This window comes from Hypomesus nipponensis, chromosome 26 (assembly GCF_054491055.1).
Source record: "Hypomesus nipponensis isolate SF chromosome 26, ASM5449105v1, whole genome shotgun sequence".
Classification (NCBI taxonomy): domain Eukaryota; kingdom Metazoa; phylum Chordata; class Actinopteri; order Osmeriformes; family Osmeridae; genus Hypomesus; species Hypomesus nipponensis.
Window position 1 is genome coordinate 606,554 of NC_140386.1, and position 17,735 is coordinate 624,288.

At 44.7% G+C, this 17,735-nt stretch overlaps 2 protein-coding genes across 3 annotated transcripts in view; both read right to left on the reverse strand.

Annotated features, from left to right (window-relative positions):
* obscna (obscurin, cytoskeletal calmodulin and titin-interacting RhoGEF a) overlaps nucleotides 1-6,933 on the reverse strand; it is a 51,292-nt gene extending 44,359 nt beyond the window's left edge. The window contains exons 1-14 of the mRNA XM_084692398.1: nucleotides 6,706-6,933; nucleotides 6,279-6,545; nucleotides 5,955-6,116; nucleotides 5,524-5,628; nucleotides 5,148-5,414; nucleotides 4,684-4,953; nucleotides 4,329-4,595; nucleotides 3,827-4,090; nucleotides 3,346-3,612; nucleotides 2,792-3,061; nucleotides 2,015-2,281; nucleotides 1,476-1,742; nucleotides 799-1,071; nucleotides 382-645 (exon numbers count right to left, since the gene is read on the reverse strand). Of these exons, the coding sequence (XP_084548524.1) occupies nucleotides 382-645; nucleotides 799-1,071; nucleotides 1,476-1,742; nucleotides 2,015-2,281; nucleotides 2,792-3,061; nucleotides 3,346-3,612; nucleotides 3,827-4,090; nucleotides 4,329-4,595; nucleotides 4,684-4,953; nucleotides 5,148-5,414; nucleotides 5,524-5,628; nucleotides 5,955-6,116; nucleotides 6,279-6,545; nucleotides 6,706-6,742 (3,247 nt within the window). The 5' untranslated portion in view covers nucleotides 6,743-6,933. The remainder of the gene's footprint in view (nucleotides 1-381; nucleotides 646-798; nucleotides 1,072-1,475; nucleotides 1,743-2,014; nucleotides 2,282-2,791; nucleotides 3,062-3,345; nucleotides 3,613-3,826; nucleotides 4,091-4,328; nucleotides 4,596-4,683; nucleotides 4,954-5,147; nucleotides 5,415-5,523; nucleotides 5,629-5,954; nucleotides 6,117-6,278; nucleotides 6,546-6,705) is intronic.
* Nucleotides 6,934-10,021: 3,088 nt separating this feature from the next.
* On the reverse strand, nucleotides 10,022-16,608 carry LOC146220939 (dynein regulatory complex subunit 11). Of its 2 annotated transcripts, none has more exons than XM_084693143.1 (19): nucleotides 16,409-16,608; nucleotides 15,693-16,020; nucleotides 15,423-15,542; nucleotides 14,577-14,768; nucleotides 14,413-14,484; nucleotides 13,925-14,130; nucleotides 13,680-13,764; nucleotides 13,482-13,592; nucleotides 13,227-13,302; nucleotides 13,022-13,128; nucleotides 12,804-12,890; nucleotides 12,590-12,651; nucleotides 12,393-12,475; nucleotides 12,047-12,154; nucleotides 11,706-11,905; nucleotides 11,526-11,612; nucleotides 11,255-11,432; nucleotides 10,356-10,594; nucleotides 10,022-10,261 (listed from the first exon to the last, which is right to left on the reverse strand). In XM_084693143.1, exons 1-19 carry the CDS (start codon nucleotides 16,417-16,419, stop codon nucleotides 10,142-10,144), a joined length of 2,472 nt encoding a protein of 823 aa, XP_084549269.1. In that variant the 5' UTR covers nucleotides 16,420-16,608; the 3' UTR covers nucleotides 10,022-10,141. The 2 variants fall into 2 exon arrangements, with proteins under 2 accessions (XP_084549269.1, XP_084549270.1); XM_084693144.1 differs by having other exon boundaries at nucleotides 16,530-16,607.
* Between the last annotated feature and the right edge of the window lie 1,127 nt (nucleotides 16,609-17,735).

Sequence of the window (17,735 nt, forward strand, 5' to 3'; positions counted from 1 at the left end):
TTCAGGAAATGTGACAGGAACACTACAGTTCGTACTGAGAAGCTCCACTAAAGTCACAAAACAAAGCTCCATAACAAGAACACGGATGTCTAGTCGGAATAGTTCAGCCACAAAAAGCACATCACCAGAGCTCATTGGTTCTAAACTGAAAAAATACCTTATCAAATCAAGGTGCATACATTTTACTCATGAGCTTTCTTATGTTTCAATCAAATACACGTTTCAGCCAGTGTATTAATTGAATTTCACTTGTTTAGATTTATTTAAATAACATACTGTTTACTTAAATGATGTCACCGGCCATTTATACAAGAAATAACTCCAACTACATTTAAAATCTAAAATCAAGATTATGACACTCAGTTAGTTTTTGCAGCCCACCTCTGACCGTGACCACAGCCTTGGTAAGGACGGACCCTGCGCTGCACTCGTATACCCCTGCGTCATTCCTGCTGACCTCCCGGATATTGAGCCGGGCCTCTGTCCCGCAGCGGGTGGCGTAGTACTTAGACGAGTTCCACATGAGGCAGCCATCTTTGTACCACAGGATGTGGCAAGGCTTGGAGGTCACACACCACAGCACCAAGCCGCCGCCCTCAATGGCCTCGCAGTCCTCCAACGCCTTGGTGATGGTGGGACGTCGTTCTTCAGGAGTATAGAGAAGAAACGTAAAATTTAAATAGTAAAATAAAATCAATAATAAAGGTAACAAATCATGATTTCAAATCTCAAAACAAGAATATCACATGTAGTTAGATGTAGAGTTCTGCAGTGAGGGACCAGGTTGCAGTGAGTTACCTCGAACTAACAGTGAAGCATAGGATCTCTTGCTCCCGGCTTCAAAGGAGATGGTTCCTGTGTCTTTGCGGGCCAGCTGTCTGAAGACCAGCGTGTGGTAGCCGCCCGCTCCCACCTGGATTTCGTTGAGCTGGTTGGTGTAGAGCAGCGTCTCGTCCAGGTACCACTTAACGCCGCTGAAGTCGCTGGGAAAGATACGACACCTGAACACAGCCGTGTCCCCCTCCAGACACTCCACGTCCTCCAGCTCCTCCTGGATCAGCACCTTCTGGTCTGGGGAAGCAAAGCGCACACACGTGGTCAATGTTAAACTACAGCTGTGCGTCACTGTACAACCGGGTCTAGCTACAGTGGTCAGAATGGGGTTGCAAAAGTCTTGGAACGTTCATCGTAAGTCATCAGTTCGATCCCTTCATCTATTTTGTATGTCATTTAAACATTGGTACTGTTCAACATTTTAGTGTTCAACATGGAAGTGTTCAGTGATGCTCTTTAGCATTTTCAACTATGGTGGTGTTCTACATTTTGGTGTTCAACATTGTAGTGTTCAATAATGCTCTGTATCATTTAAACTATGGTAGCGTTCAACATTTTTCAAGCAATTCATGTGACTGATTGGGGGGGGGGACCAGTTCCTCCAGGAACATGCCAACAGAGGCAGTGTGGCGGTTCTTCACCGTGCACGGTCAGCAGCGCCCGGCTCTGCATGGTGCCGACATCACACGTGTACACGTCCGTGTCGCTTCTCTCCAGGCCACTGATGGTGAGCGACAGGACCACGCCCTTCTGCCTCATGGTGTACTTCCTGCCTGCCCTCAGCTCCAACATGCCCTTGAGCCAGGTGACGCGCTTGGCCGGACACCTGGTCTCACACTCCAGGGTTGCCTTGGCCTTCTGCTCTGCCAATGTGTCCTTCAGCTCCTGCGCAAACGTGTGCTGCAGCTCTGCGGGGGGGGGGGGGGGGGGAATGGGATAGTCCGTCACACACTCAACCAGTGGAGCTCTGATACAGCAGTCCAATTAAAGAGTATCCAAATACACTGGTGTCTTCCACTACACTATTTACATCGTGGAATGGTACTCACCATGGACCCAATCACAAACATAAGCTTCCAGTGACATTCTTCCAGTGATCATCATCAGGTATTATCTAGCTGTGACCCCATGAGTAGCAGCTAACACAGTGACATCCAAGTACCAAGCAGAGCAGTCTCACCTCTGACCTCCAGTCTGGCCCTTGTGGCAATGCCATCTGCCTCGCAGCAGTACTCCCCAGAGTCTCGGATGGTGGTGTTCCTGATGACCAGCCTGACCATGTGCCCCTCCACGCTGATCTCGTACCTGGCATTGGCTCGGATCTGGTGGCCGTCCTTCAGCCAGCGGATGGTGGCTTTGGGTTTGGTGATCTCACAGCTCAGCTCTGCGTCCTCCCCTGGGGTGGCCTTGGCATTCAGCATGTCTCGAAACACGTGGACAGTCTTCTCTGCATACGCACACATGCACACACACAGACACCACACACATACCCACAAACACAAACATACCCACAAAGACACCACTCACCACAGTGACACACACACAAACAAACAAACACACACAGACACCACAAACATACACACACAAACACAGTCACAGATAAACAGTTATATGTGTCATAGTTTCTGCTGTATCTATGGGTATAGAATACTATACTGATATACTGTAGTTGAGATGTTATAGTTGCACCATAGTTGAGATCTTATTATTATTATTATTTTCTTCTGCTCCTGGGAAATACAGGCTGTTGACTCTGACCACTGAAATACTGTTAAAACAATGAACTTCAGATCCTAGATTTTGCATTGAACTTTCTATGAAAGCCTAAGATCTATCTTTGGATCAAAGCGTCTGCTAAAGGAACCAAACATCAAGTCTAAGTATCCTGTACAAGTATGGGAGTCATCCAACGGCTCAGGGTGGCCCGCCGTGTCGAATCAAGCACACCCACCCTCACCTCGCACAAACAGCATGGTCCTGCAGCTGAGCTCTCTGATGGTGAACACCACGTCCCCAGCGTCCGACACCTTGGCGTCCCTCACGGTCATCCTGTACCGCCGGCCCTTGCTGTCCAGCTGGAGACGGCTGTTGTTGACCGCAGGCTGGCGGTTGACGCTCCAGCTCGGCTCGTCGCTGACCTCATGGGAGAGGACGCACTCGAAGGAGCAACTCTCCCCTTCCAGGACTGATGCAGTCTTCATGCGCTGGACAATGATGATGTGAAGGTCTGGGTTGGACCAGACCGGAGAGTCATTTATTGATAATCTGGGCATGTGGAGTTCTTAGTGTGCATTGTGTTGTACTGGATGTTTTTACTCATGTGTATTTGACAATGTAACAAGCCCTGTATTGAGGCTCCAAGAATATTCATAAGCACAATGACAATCCAAAAATAATTCCAATATAATTATAGAAGTCTCCTTCTAAGCTACATGGTAATACTACAAAAACAGGTCATCAAATCAGTTGTTCATCCAGGTTTTTGGTTTAGAAATTTTTTGAAATACCAACCATGAACAGTGACCTTAGCCTTGGTTTGGCTGGTGCCCAGGTCACAGCTGTACTGGCCTGCATCTTCCTTGGTCAGACTGTGTACGATTAGAGTCAAGGACTTGCAGAAGTGGAGTAGCTCGTGTTTGGCACTGGCGGACAGTGGCGCACCATCCTTCTTCCACACAGGAGAGACCTTCTCCTTGGAAGTCTCGCATTGCAGGCAGACTTTTCCTTGCTCCTCCCCTGCTGCGTCCTCCAAAGACCTGAGGAACACCGCCGGGCGTTCTGGAGGGAAACACGGATCACGTTCATTTTACCAGAAGACAATATACAACATTAGACACCACGAATTACACCACTTGAAGATATCAAACTGTTATTCAAATTTTCACATGTTGTTTTTATAATGAGTTTTTTTGTTTGTATTTTACATGACATTTGAAATGTAATTTTCATCAAGGACAATTGTATCTCACACAGACCACAGAGCTGGTCTGACCTTTGACCTTGAGCGAGACGGTCTCCGTGACTGGGCCAGCCTTAAAGGTTACCCTGCTCTCCTGGGGGGAGAGATGTTTGATGGTCAGGCTGTGCATGGTGCCCAGGTGCTGGATCCTGGTGATGGGGCTTGAGTAGAGGCGGCTGTTGTTGAGAAGCCACTGCATATCAGCCACGACATAGTTGAGCTCACAGGCAAATGTGGCACTGTTCTCCTCCTCCACCTCCATGCTCTCTAGGTGCTTGACGATCCTTAATCTTCGAACTGCAGCCAAACAGCGTACGGGACAAGCAGGTAGGTGAGTGTAATGTACATCTGTCTGGTGAAGCAAATATGATCCCTCCGACAGAACTTGTGTACGCGTGCAACACTTCTTACGATAAACAACATTGGATGACAGAGCAAAACTGCAAGTCACATCAGATCAAAACACAGATACAGAAAAGTGAAATTCCACCCCCAAATCATGCCTCTTTTCCATTCACTTGAGTATGGCCCTCACCTTCCACAGTGACGGTGGCTGTGCTCTGGGCTCCTCCGGCCAGACAGCGGTACTGACCCCCATCCACAGCACTCGCCCCCTGGATGGTCAGCTCTGCCCGGCTCCTCTCCCTCCTCATGCTGTATTTCCCACAGTTCTTCAGGGCCGTGCGCCCCTTGAACCAGCGCACCACTCTGGGGGATGGGGCAAACTCACAGCTCAGTGTCACCGAGCTGTTCTCCTTCACCTCCATGTCCGCCATGGGCTGGAGCACCTGTAGGGGCCGCTCTGGACAGAGAAAGAAGAGGGTTGATTTTACGGGGGATATGAGATGATACCTTGTGGTCCAACGTTTCTACGGCTGTGGACGTCTCACCCTTAACAGTGAGCTGTGCAGCGGAGCGGCTCTTGCCGGCAGTGAATTGAACGGGACCCGACATGGAGCTGTCGGTGGAGGAGAGGCAGAGGCGGTGGAGGGTACCCTGTCTGTCTATGTGCACAGTGGAACTGCTTTCCAGAACCTCCTCCTTCAGGGTCCACCTGGGGGGCCTCCCCGAGCGCAGGTTGGTCTCTACCTGGAACAGGGCGGGCTCTGGCTCAGTCACCTCCACACAGCTCAAGCCTCGCACGATGCTGATGGCCGTCTCTGTGTCCAACACAAAGACGTCGCGTCAATAACATGGGAGCCCAGAATTAAAGAAAAACACCCCAAAAAGCCACAAAACAAATGTTCCAAAGACATGTATGTTTGCATTCTAACGAAAAGGAATTGACGCTGTGCATGGCGCCTGTTCCAGGGTCGGTCAAGGCAACAGAAGGTGGTGTTTGGTTGAGTCTCACCCTCCACCAGCAGCTGGCAGGAGGTCTTGTCATCTGCTGCATCGCATGTGTAGGTGTCCTCGTCGGACGAGCACACGTCATCGATGGTCAGCTGGCGGTACACGTCCTGGGCGATCAACTGGTACTTCCTGCTGGGCTGGATCTGTTTCTGGTTCTTGAACCACTTCACCTGAGCATTCGGTCGGGACACCTGGCACTCCAGTAACCCGCGGTGACGATACATGGCTATCTTCACCCTCAGAGGTTTTACTATCTGCACTGGAAGCTCTGTGGAGGCAGGAGCGTGCATTGGAGCTTTTCACAAACGATAACGCACAATAAAACCCCAATACAATACCCTTATCTCAAAAGCCTGGATTTGGTTGATGGTGTTCACCTTTTACTGTGAGGGTTGCGTAAGAGGAGACTCTGTCCGCCGTGAAGCGTATCTCCCCAGCATGCTCTGGTCTCACAGACTTGAAGCTCATGGTGTGAGTTTGACCTGTTCAAACAGACAGCTCTATTAGTACAAGCGTCTGGATTGAGTTGAACCCCAAACCCAAATTGGGACATTGGGTCATGTCACTGCTGAACTGAGTATTTGTGAGCATATCACTTTGTAATCTGGCTTGGTACTGCCTACTTTCCAAAAAACTTTGCCCGTGTTTGAAATCGGTAACTCATTGAAAATGGCTAATGGCTTGCCATACTGTTCAGCGAATGTTCGAGCCCTAACCCTAACATTGGCAAGCCAATAGAACAGCAACCCCCGGTCACAGCTTTCAATAGGTCACCGATTGTGGTACACAATCACCGAGTATTCCTCACCGTCGTGTCTGATGTTGATGTTGTCGCTGGGTCTGATCCGGCTGCCGTCTCTGTACCAGCGCCCGTCCACATCCTCAAAGTTGACCTTGCACAGGAAGGACACTCTCTGACGCTCCATCACGTTAACATCCTCCAGCTCTTTCACGATATTGATGTCTCGGGCTGGCAGATGATCCAACGTGCACAAACAGGACAAACCGTTAGCAGCAGCTCAATCCAACAGATGATCAATCCAGCTGGGCTTGACAACAATAAATGAAAAAAGCAGTTGTACATTTCTCCCTGTGCTGTACTGAGCTGTAAACAGTTATGCTGTCAGCCTACCTGTGACTGTAAGTCTGCCTGAACTTTGCACTCCATCAGCCTGGAAGGAGAACAAGCCCGTGTCTCCTATGATCACCCGGGTTAGCTCCAGGGTGTGTCGCTTCCCATGGGCACTGATACGACATGTGGGCTTAGACTTCAGTCTGACACCGTCCTTCGACCAGAGGCCATCAACGTAGGCCAGGCTGAGGGTCACTTCGAAAACACAGCTGTCACTCTCACACACCTCCAGATCCTCCAAGCCCTTTACCACCTGGATCCGGTTCACTGGCACAAACGGGAAGGGTGTTTTAGCCACACGCTGACCAGTCAGACCAGACTAGACAGACACACTGGCAGTCAATCAGCAAACAGACAGTTAATCAAACCAGACACAGTCAGACAGTCAGACAGACAGACAGTTAGACAGTCAGATGCATTTCCTTACTTGCAGCCGCTACTTTTCCACCAGACTTGTCTCCCATGGTGTGGCAGGATGGCTGGCAAAGATGCACTCTGCTGTCTTATTCTTGACACGTTAGCGGTCTACTTCTTCCCAGGGAACTTGAAGTCAAACTTGAGACTAAAACCATACACTTCACAAGACTTTAACTTTTTGTAATCCTTACTCCTTGTGAATAAGAGAATCACCCTAGTCACGTGGTTAAGTGGTTTTGCCTGTAAATACAAATTCACATTCAAGTACCAACTTTAAACTCCCCCACAGCCAAGTCAACAATACCAAAATAACTTGCAGCTCCCCTCTAAAATCAACTTTTCTGCTGTCTTGACTTATTGAAATGTATGAATTATTACTGCAACTTCTACAACTACTAGGATATTGCATTTACATTTAGTAGACGCTCTTATCCAGAGCGACTTACAGTAAGTACAGGGACATTCCCCCCGAGGCAAGTAGGGTGAAGTGCCTTGCCCAAGGACACAACGTCATTTGGCACAGCAGGGAATCGATCTGGCAACCTTCTGATTACTAGCCCGACTCACTCACCGCTCAGCCACCTGACTCCATTAAGACTGGTCTTTGCAGATTAATGGAACCCTAATAATTAGTAGCCCCAAGTTTTGGCAGCCTACGTACTAAACTCAGTTAAAAGTGTACAATGTCAAAAAACGTATTACTGTAATTAAGCATCAAGTTACATGATAAGTTTCAACAAATGGATACACATTTACAGTAATAAATACCCAAATATTTATATAATGCAGGACTACCTAACTTGAAAAGCTCACCTTAGGCTTGGTGCATAATTGTGTTTAGCCTATTCTAGAATTTGAGTCTCAGCTCACTTGCCCTTCCAGTACAACAAGAAAGAGATTACCTTTCAACAAGACAAAACTGTCCATCATAAAAAGTTTGTACAATCCTTGTCTTTTTCTCTGACAAATCCCCCAAGATTAACAACAAAAGTTTGGCAAACAGAGAACATGCCCATGTTAGCGAGCTGTCTCCCAGTCCCTGAAGGAGGCAGGCTGTGGCACTTTCTTTTTTTCCAGCTCTGGTAAATCCTAATACTGAACAGCTGACATATCTCTCCCCACAGACTAGACTCCAAAATAGACCCCTTTATTTTTCTGGCCCACATATCCTTGAGACTGCTGGAAAGCAACACTTGTCCAGTCTGCCACTATGCATACCTGTGACATTTATCCCTATAAAATGGTCCAAAGATGTTTTCTCAGATTCACTGATTTATAACAACTGTTTTGACGAACAAATGATGGGGGGGTAAGATTGACCTAATTGTCAGACAGTGGAGCAACCAACTTACCATAATCTTTTAAATGTGTGAATAAATCTAAATAAATGCTTCCTCTGTCCCAGTTTAGATAGATCAAGCTAAGAGAGGTTCCACTGCAGCAACAGTTAAAAGGTCACACAAGATTAAGTTATATTAAGCTCTTATTTCACTGGGTGTTCACTCACTCGTTTATTTTCGCTCCCTCTCTACAGAAGCTGTTCTGTGTTGAACATTGAGGTTGGCTTTGACCACACTGTGAATGGTTATCAAAATCATGGTTACTTTATGTCCCCTATTACCCTCTAAAAGCTTCCCAATCTCACAAATGGGGGATGAATCGAAGTTTAAGACTCTAAATCACAAGTGTCATTTCCAGTGTATAGTGTTCTCCATCAACATAATTCTTGAGCTGGAAACTCCCATTCACTATTTCACAAGTCGTTCCACTGACAGATAATGCTCTACAAATAACTATTTATCTTGATCATCAGTGGGGTTCCCTGGTCCAGGCATCAAAGGAAAGCCATCCCTCATCAGTGTTGTTTTCCGCCCGCAGTTTGACTGACAAGCCCAAGTGGACCAGAGTCCCTCTAAATCCAGTGACCTCCTTATTGACCGGATGATCCCTATGCTATCCTTCCCCTGGAGAAAAACACACCATGTTTGAATCTGTTTCAGCAACTGCCACTTAAAAAAAAAAAGGCATATTGGAAAATGTTGTTTTCCTACTCAACCTGATAATGGAAACTTCAAAACTTCCCAGGGTGTAGGGATGACTGTAATCTATAGAAATAGAAACATCTGCCCATACAAAACCCTGGTTAGAATATTACCTGTGGAACTAAGGAGTTGACTTTAAATCACCTTCAGTAGAAAATCCCCTGATAAAAATAACTAACCATCCAAAAGGATGGTCTCATCTTTGGCATTCTCAACCAGACAACATAAGCTTATTGTGCAATATGTAACAGAAAACATGTAGGCCTACAATACAGCACCAAAGAAGCTAGCTAAGATGGGGCTGTCAATGGAGCGTAGAATAAAGTGAGTTAAAAATAAAGAGATGCTGAGGGAACCAAAAGCAATGTGAGGATGTGTTGACTGAATTTAGAACTTGCCAAAACAGCTGAACTCTCCACCTAAGCCCCTGAGGACTCATTGGAAGTGGCTTGACGTGTGGCTCACATTTCCTGCGTCCAAACTCTCCTAACAGAAAAGTGGCAGCCTTAACTAAAGAACTAGCTCTATCCAAAACTATAAATCTACTCTCTAACATGTCATTGTAGTATTAGGAAAATACATTGAGTGTTATGTATGGTTTGTAAAAATAGCATGTGACATGCTAATGTCATAGGGCAGAGACATCACATGATGCTTTTCAAGGCACAATTTACAGATGATCAATCGATGAAGTGGCATTCTCCATCAATGCAGTCCAGTTTTGTAGACCCGAGTCTAGCCCTACTGGAGTAAGATTAGACGCCCTTGACAGTCTGTGGAACAGAGCTTTCACACTTCTAATTCGAGTCTGGCCTTGGGCTGGCATCTGCGCTCCAAATGGGCTTGGTTTCTGAGCTGGCTGGGACACCAAACTTTACATTTGACATTCAAACTCTGGACATGCATCGAACTTCTTGCTACAGACCTGTAGGTGACTCTGCCGGGGAAAAATAAATGTCCTAGTGAGCTGTGTCATAATTCAAGCTCTGGTGACATCATATCATCACAATACATAGTAAAGGAGGCCAGCGGAGACACGATGACAGTTATATAGATCTACCAATGGAGTCCAATGACTGGAATGGCGTGCCTTAGTCAGCATGTCACTGTTTCGCGCCATGTTAACAGCAGATGGAATGAGGCTTGTCACTATCCTAGTTTGGCTATAACCAGTTATATGTGGCTCTTGTGAGGCGAGTCCATGCTCTCTAGAAAAGGAAACACCTCCACAGGCTGACCAGCGATTATTCATGATGAGGAAGTGACGGAACATCAATAGCAGATTATATAAACGTTTATTTGTTTTTCTTGTACATCAATTGAAATAAAATTGTTGTTACACATTCACTTGAACAGTGTGTTGTTCTAACGGTGGAGTGTATGCTCATAGAACTGGGAGTGTTTTTATTTGTTCCCTTTTTTCTTGGTGTCCTTGCCTCCCTTTGTGGGAGCCTCCTCTTCTCCCTCCTTTCCTGAAGCAGCCTTGGCCCTCTTCTTGCCCAGTGGGGTTTTAGCATACCAGCTCTGAGAATAAATACAAATTTAGATTTTCTCAGCCAACAAAGTTAAGTAGAATATTGAAATCAATCCTGTCAAATCTCATTGGTCTCAACCAAACCTTGAGGGCTTCCTCCTCATCCTGGAACACTGGGTCGATCTTAGCCAGCGGAGCCACGAACTCCGCGGCGGTCAGGGGTCTCTTGGCGAGCTGCTGGACGCGTCGCTCCGTGAGAATCCTGCGCAGCACCTGCACCATGTGACCCTGGGTGTAGCCGTCTGAGATCTTGGCCAGGGAGCTGAGGTCCAGAGCTCTGGTCACCTCGCCTCCACACTTTCTGATCAGCTGCCTCCACATGACTAGGCAGGGGAGTACCCAGCAGGCATCAGTGTGGCGTTCTGGTTATTTTCAGGTCAGGACGTCTTATTACCGAACACAACCTGACAAGACGTTGGTTTATCCAAAATATTTGCAACTGACCTAAATTCAATGTGTTTATTTGAATGAATCGTGTTTTCTTCTCATCAAACCTGCCATGTAACCTGACATTATGTGATGATCAGTGGTAGAACATTTGACTGCAGATCGAGAGGTCACTGGTTCAAATCCCCCCTGTCGCTTTGGATAAAAGCCTCTACTAAATAAATACATTATAATTATTGTAGCCAAGTGTGATTTGAGGGTTGATTTGACCTATTTCACAGCAGTATTGAACCATTTAACTGATTTGCACCAAATCAGTACAGATTTGTCCAGGATGCTAAGATGACTTCTGAAAAATAGGTCTTGCAACCTTTGATCATCAACCAAACTCCATAGAACCAACCTGTGCTTTGTGAGAAGGAGGATAGCCCAAATATAGATTCAATTTTTACTTTCATAATGATATGGTACTGTGCCATAATGATATATATACCGTAGGTACTTACTTATACCAAAATAAGTACCTTCCTACTGCATATACTGTATTTGTTCAAACAGAGTAGGTTACATTATAACACAAGTGACAGGTAAAGTACCATATCTTGAGGCGTAATCGGGCCGTGGGATCAGCACAATTTTGTTGTACACCTTGCAGAGAGATTTAAGATCTGCACTCAGTGGATCTCGCGTGGTCCCCACCACCAGCACCCGATCCTCCCCTTTGATGGATTTGAGGATTTTGGGAAGGTCTTTCTTCAACCGTTTAGGGTCTAACTGCATGTGACAAGAGTGAAGACATTCACATGTTTGGAACAACATCTGTAGGTGTACAACATACGTAACCGGTGGTAAAGTAGCTACGGTCACCTCTTTCTCCTCCTTCGGGACTTTCTTGTAAAACATTTTTTCGGCGTCGCCGATCCACACTACGGACGGTTGCAACAATCTGGCAACCTGCACACAACACGAACGGATAAATAAATCAGTTAATCGATGAACTATCACCCCCCCCTCTCATCAAGGCTTCCCCTTTTCGATTTGGTGTACCTTGAACACCATGTGGAGCATGAGTGCAAGGCCGTTCTTGCCCGGATATTTCCCTGCTAGATTCAGGGGTGACAGGTCAAATAGGTTAGCACCCGTCTCCTGGCAGACCGCATGGACAAGCATCCTCTTGCCAACACCCGCAGGGCCGGCTAACAGGATGGCCTTGACCAGAGGAGACTTCTCATGAACCACCTGCGAACCTGCGCACACACACACACACACACACACACACACACACTGCTATTCAAACCCCATGAGCCTATGTCTATGTCTAGAGAACTGTACCCACTGTAAAGCTATAAAAAGCCCTCTACCAAAACTAAGTAAGCAGCTAGACTCACCTAAAGGCAAAACTGCATACAGAGTCATGATTTGCCGAACATCCGACAGTGAGGGCATGGGTTCAATGTCTGTCTGTCTTAATGTCGTCCCCAGGTAACTGTAGTCACCTGGGAAAACAGACCGTTTAGTCAGGTAATCCCTGGAAAATCTTTTGAAAAGATGCAAAGCTTTGCTTTCCAGATATTGGCATTTGCAGTATCTTTCCTTGAGAGCACTTTCCCATTAAATATTATATTCCAGTGGTTATACAGTAATCTGTGTTTGTGCATTGAGGTGTGACAGATGTGGACCTTCTCCAATCAAGGGCATTGAAAGACAGCATATTTCTGGGCAAAGAGGTCTTACCTACGTACTCCTTTAGTTTTACAGGATCAGCCTGTTTCAACAAGCCCTGTTCCACCAGCTCTTGATATAGGGACTCAACTGTCCTGTTGAATTTGCATTCATCATTGTGAAATGTCAGTGCTGCACTTATCAAGAACAAAGCAGATCCACCAGTAACTTGCGGAATTGTTACAAGAGAGAACGCACTCAAGCCTCACCTGTCAGCAGTGAGATCTTTGTCTTTCTTCTTCTTCTTTCCACTTTTAGAACCCTTCTTTTTCTGAAGAACAAAACAAAAGTCCCCATCCACGCTACAGAACCGGACTGACTTACAAGCTCTAACAACAAAAAAATCACATTGTTTCAATGCCTTTAACATTATCATTATTTGGGGTTGCTGATGAAGAACGCGTCAGTCTTTAGGTTCATCACCTTGGCGTTGCCTTTTGCTTTGCCGCCTTTGTCTTTGTCCACAGCCAGTTTCCAGTTGGCCAGTTCCTGCCGCATCAGCTCGTCCACCTGTGTTGAGCAGCGTAATCGTGACTGGAGGTAAACACTAGCTTGGCTGGACGTTTCAGCTCGGGGACAGCAGAGGGATATATATGCTGTATATCCAACACGGCTGGCTATTTTCCGTTTACAAGACTCACCTGCAGTCTAACCTCAACCTCAATCTCTTTCCTTTTCTCCTCCTTGATCAGTTCGGCCTCGTGCCTCTGACTGAAGTTTTTGGACTCACTGCGGTTCTGCCACACCTCTAAGAATTAAGACAATAATATTGCTGCTTTAACGTCATGGAACGAGCGTGTGTTTGACACAGATGTATGATGACAACTTTTGTGTGGTGCGGTTTACCGGCGAAGGTCTTGTGTGCCACCTCCAAGTCTGAGAGGAAACCTGAAGGCAACATTTTCAAACCTGGCTCCTCCTCCTGAGGGTCAATGAGAAGACAGCATCCAGTGCGTTGCACATAAGTTCAAATGAATCAAAATAACAACTTGTTGAATCTGTTTTGTGTCGTGTAAGCAATGGCAATGATTTGAAATGCTTTCAAGTTGGCACGAATCCAGGCAGTTCACTCCTTTTATGCGGAACGTTCTCCACACAAACCTCTTCTCCTGCCTTCCCCTTCTCTTTCTTCCCCTTCTCCTTCTTTTCCTCTTTCCCTTTGGCCTTTTTGTTGGCATCCTCCTCTTCTTTCGCTGCCAGTTCCTCAATTAACTACATTCATGAAAAGCATATGCACTAAAGTCGCCTAAACATTACACAGTGTTATTACAATATGATTTGTTTGAAGGAGTTAAGCACCTGTTGAGGTGTTTTCTCAGCAAAGATGAGAGATGAACCGCCATCCTCCTCGTCTGGATAGTCAGGAAAAGATCCTGTTGCGTCGCTAATAAAAACACATTGAGGAAAATGTATTGTTAATCCAACTAATGCTAACTCACAATAAGTATCAATACTGACCTTGGTATAACATTTTCCCCCATCTTATGCAAAAATCATCAATGCAGAAAACACCCATTGTCCTAATAATCTCATCTTGATTTTACTGGCATTCAATGAACCACTGGCGAATCTGGTCCTTCATTGTCTCCCGCACGTCAGGGCCCTCCACCTCTCTGAGTTTTTGGGTTATAGTCACAATGGACTTTTGGTAGTCCTCTTCATGTTCCTTCTGCTTAGCCCGTCGATAGGATTGATTGGACAAGGCAGCAGTTTTGGCAGGATAGGGCTGGGTGTGGCTTTGGTCCAGGGCCTGAGAGAGGAAGAAAACAACCTTATACCCTAGCTCCATCTACAGCTGAAAACAACAACTACTATCAATTACAAAACAGCATGATTGATGATTAAATGAAGATGTATTTGACCCGCACTTCCAGAGACCAATAATTGTAGTAATTTCAGAGTAATTAAGGTGCATTCAATTTACTTTTCCTAACACTTGGTCCACATGTCCATTGGGTTCTTTGCGGTGGGGAAGACAAAACAAGCACCCCCAAATACTTAGAAATAGGTAACAGGCCCAAGTCTGACTTACCATGCCTAGAAATATCATTTCCTCTTCTCGTTCTTTCCTAGTTTTCTTCCTCTGAATGTAACCTTTCCAATTCTGGCAGGAAAGGCAACAAATCATACGGTAGACATGCTCACAAACAATACAGGAATCCAGCCACATTTACTCATACCAAGGGTTCATAGTACCTTTTGGATGCGGACAGCAGCTATGTCGATGGCACCTGCCCCCAGATCTCTGTCTTTGGTTCTCCCCTGCCTCTCCTCATCCCTCTGGATCTCCGTCATGAACTTGGCTCTGAGGCGTCCCTGCCTTGCCCTTTCCGACACCTGAATGATCTTTATGGCCTCCTCCAAATTGAGGGCCCGCAGTCCTACTGACTAATGTTGAAATATATAGTTAAAGTGGCTGTAAAGCGGAACTGAAAATTAGTTTTAAGTTCATCACACCACAGAAGATTGTGTTGTTAACTACCCATCCAAATTCGAATGAAAAAAAAACACAGACAAATATGTTAAATTAGGCTTTGAAATTGTTAGAAAATCAGCCGTCTTCTCTGCTTGATACTGGGGGAGCGTGTCGTCTGAAGGTGCTGAAGCTCCGCCCCCTCTAATTTATTGAATTTAGTAACAACAGCAACAACTAGCTAAATTAATTGCAGATATCAGAACAAACCTACCTGCAGTCTCTGAGTGTTTTATGTGTTAATTATTTTGTCTTTGCATCGTACCAGCTGAGTAACAGAATGCAGGTTATATAAACCGTCTGTGATCTGACGTAGAAAGGTGACTGTGATGTAGATAGTTTGGGTTTTGCCCTGCCTATACAAAACCTGAGCTGAAAAGGGGTGAGAAACTGTTCAACGGTCTAACTCCACATTTCAGTGCGACAGTTTTCGCACTTTGCATATGCTTTCAGCAACTCATTTCACATGTATATAATGTACTGAGAAGCAAATCATGGAATTTGCTTTACAGCACCTTTAAGAGCATACTGTACATAGGGTCACTGTCCTCTGAAGAGAGAGCACTCACTTTGGGTTTTTCTACAACTTCCATCCTGTTGAGGATTTTAGAGAGCATCTTCCCTCTATCCTGAAGCACTTTGCTGCGTTCACTGATGAAGTAACGAGGGATGGGGATCTCAATGTCTTCCTGTGGAAAAACACAGGAAAGACAAAATACTTAAAACCAGCTTACATTATCAGGACAGCAGAGATAAAAAGCCTTCCAATTTTTTTGTTTGGATTCATGTTTATGCCGGTACACAATATTTAACAGCAGAGTTTCACTGCACAAACTCACAGGGGTGAGCTTTAAGTCTTGGACTACATCATCCATGTAGTGGTACTCAGAGAACTCTTTCTCAACCATCTCGTTCTTGAGCTCCAGCACCCTCCCCATGACTCCATCCAGGACCTCCCGAATCACGTGCCTCTTCTGTGGGTGGACTATCTGATCGTAGCACTCTTCCAGCTGCCTGAAGATCTGGACGTAGCGCACATACAAGGTAGCCAAGCGCTGGAAGAACACTACCCTGTCCCTCTCTGGGCGAGGGGGTTGGGCAGGGACCTCATGTAACAGAAGGTCATTCAGCTCCACTTGGGCATGATCCCAAATTGTATTGTATGTGCTGGGAGGAGGAGAATGTAAGTTACTACTGCTGATCTGATACTGGTAAGAAAAGATAAGAAATTATCTTCTTGCTAAACTTCCAAAGCAAAAACGATTTCTATTAGTTATAATAGTTATAATAGTTGTAATTATATATATTCTTTTTTTATAGGTAAATTGTTCAACATTGCTTTAAAGGTTAATGTGAAACTTTTTCATGTGAAGTTAAATAGGTCCCTAGAAAAAGAAATTAAATAAGGCATTATTTAATATTGGCACAAATGTAGCAAGCTACTGTAGCATTTGCAAGCACGCTATTAGACTACTGTACTTGCGTTCTGTTATGTAGGTTACCAGTAGACTAGCTAGTGCTACTGTAGCTAGCTTAGCTTGCTGGAGATACACACCTGTGAGACATTACGTTTTTCTTCAGTCAATAAAATAAATGTTTTTCTGTTTGACAACACAACGGTAAAAGTCACATCTAGCAAATGTTATCTTATCTCTTCAGACTACAAATCAACATACATCTTTCTGCTGTAAGCTAGATACTTAACGTAGATGCACACACTGAGTGAACTTCTCCATTACCTGAAGGAGAACTACTGTCTCTATAGCAACAGTGTCTTGTTAGATCACGTGGTCAACACGGGTGCAACATAATGTCGCATTAAAGGCACATCTTTTGATCCACATTCTATTTTGTTAGGCTATATCCTAACAATACAGTAAGATATCGACCATGTGTCAACTTAATTAGGAGGGACAGAATAAATTACATTCTAAAATGTGTAATAGACTTTCTCAAATTGAACATGAAATAAACATTATTATACCCTAATATGACTATCAAATGGCATTTAGGTTTTAGAGTACAACATTGACAAAATTGCTATGAAATTCTGCTTTTAAATAGCCTATAGGTGTTTGTTCATTTTAAATGTTCTCTAGATCTCGAATAACAAGGGATAAACAGAAAATAAACCTACGTCTATACTTTTAGATTTAAAAATTTTGTTTGAAGTCTGCTACTCCAATTCCTGGAAATGTGAAAACTACATGTTATGTGTTTTGATTTTTGCTATTGTTTTAGATAACCCTCGACACATTAACCTACACATCTTACAAAATTGCGTCTACTTCTGTATGTTGGTTACGATCGATCACATATAATCACGGGTAAGACTGTCATAAAAATGTAAACCATGTTTTATGTGTTGATTTTCTGCATGTAACCAACCTTGCAATCACGCTCTGCCACCAGATGTCGCTCTTATTTCTCATCTAGATCTTCCTGACAATTTTGTAAACAAAAACCTACTGTGTAGTCTACCTAATAGTAATAAAGTTAGTATTAGTATAATCAAATATCATATAAATTATCATAATGTTATCACAGTAGTTGTAATTAAGGATATTTTGTTTTATGTTTTAAGCTAATATTATCCTAATAAAAAGCCTAGTCTACCTGTCGTGGTATTACAAGAAATTCGACAAGTACACACACACGCACACACTATTCATTTCTGATTATCTGACACTATCAGAATAAATTAAATGTAAATGATTAAATAAATCTTACATTCTCAACTTACAATAGCTGGAACCAGTTTGAGCTCTGTTCTTAAAAGTGCATTTTCATCCGCGCTTAGGTGATCACAAGACGCTATGAACAAAAACATCGACACGGCAATTAACTGACACAGGTCAACTGTAACTTACAGACCACTTAAT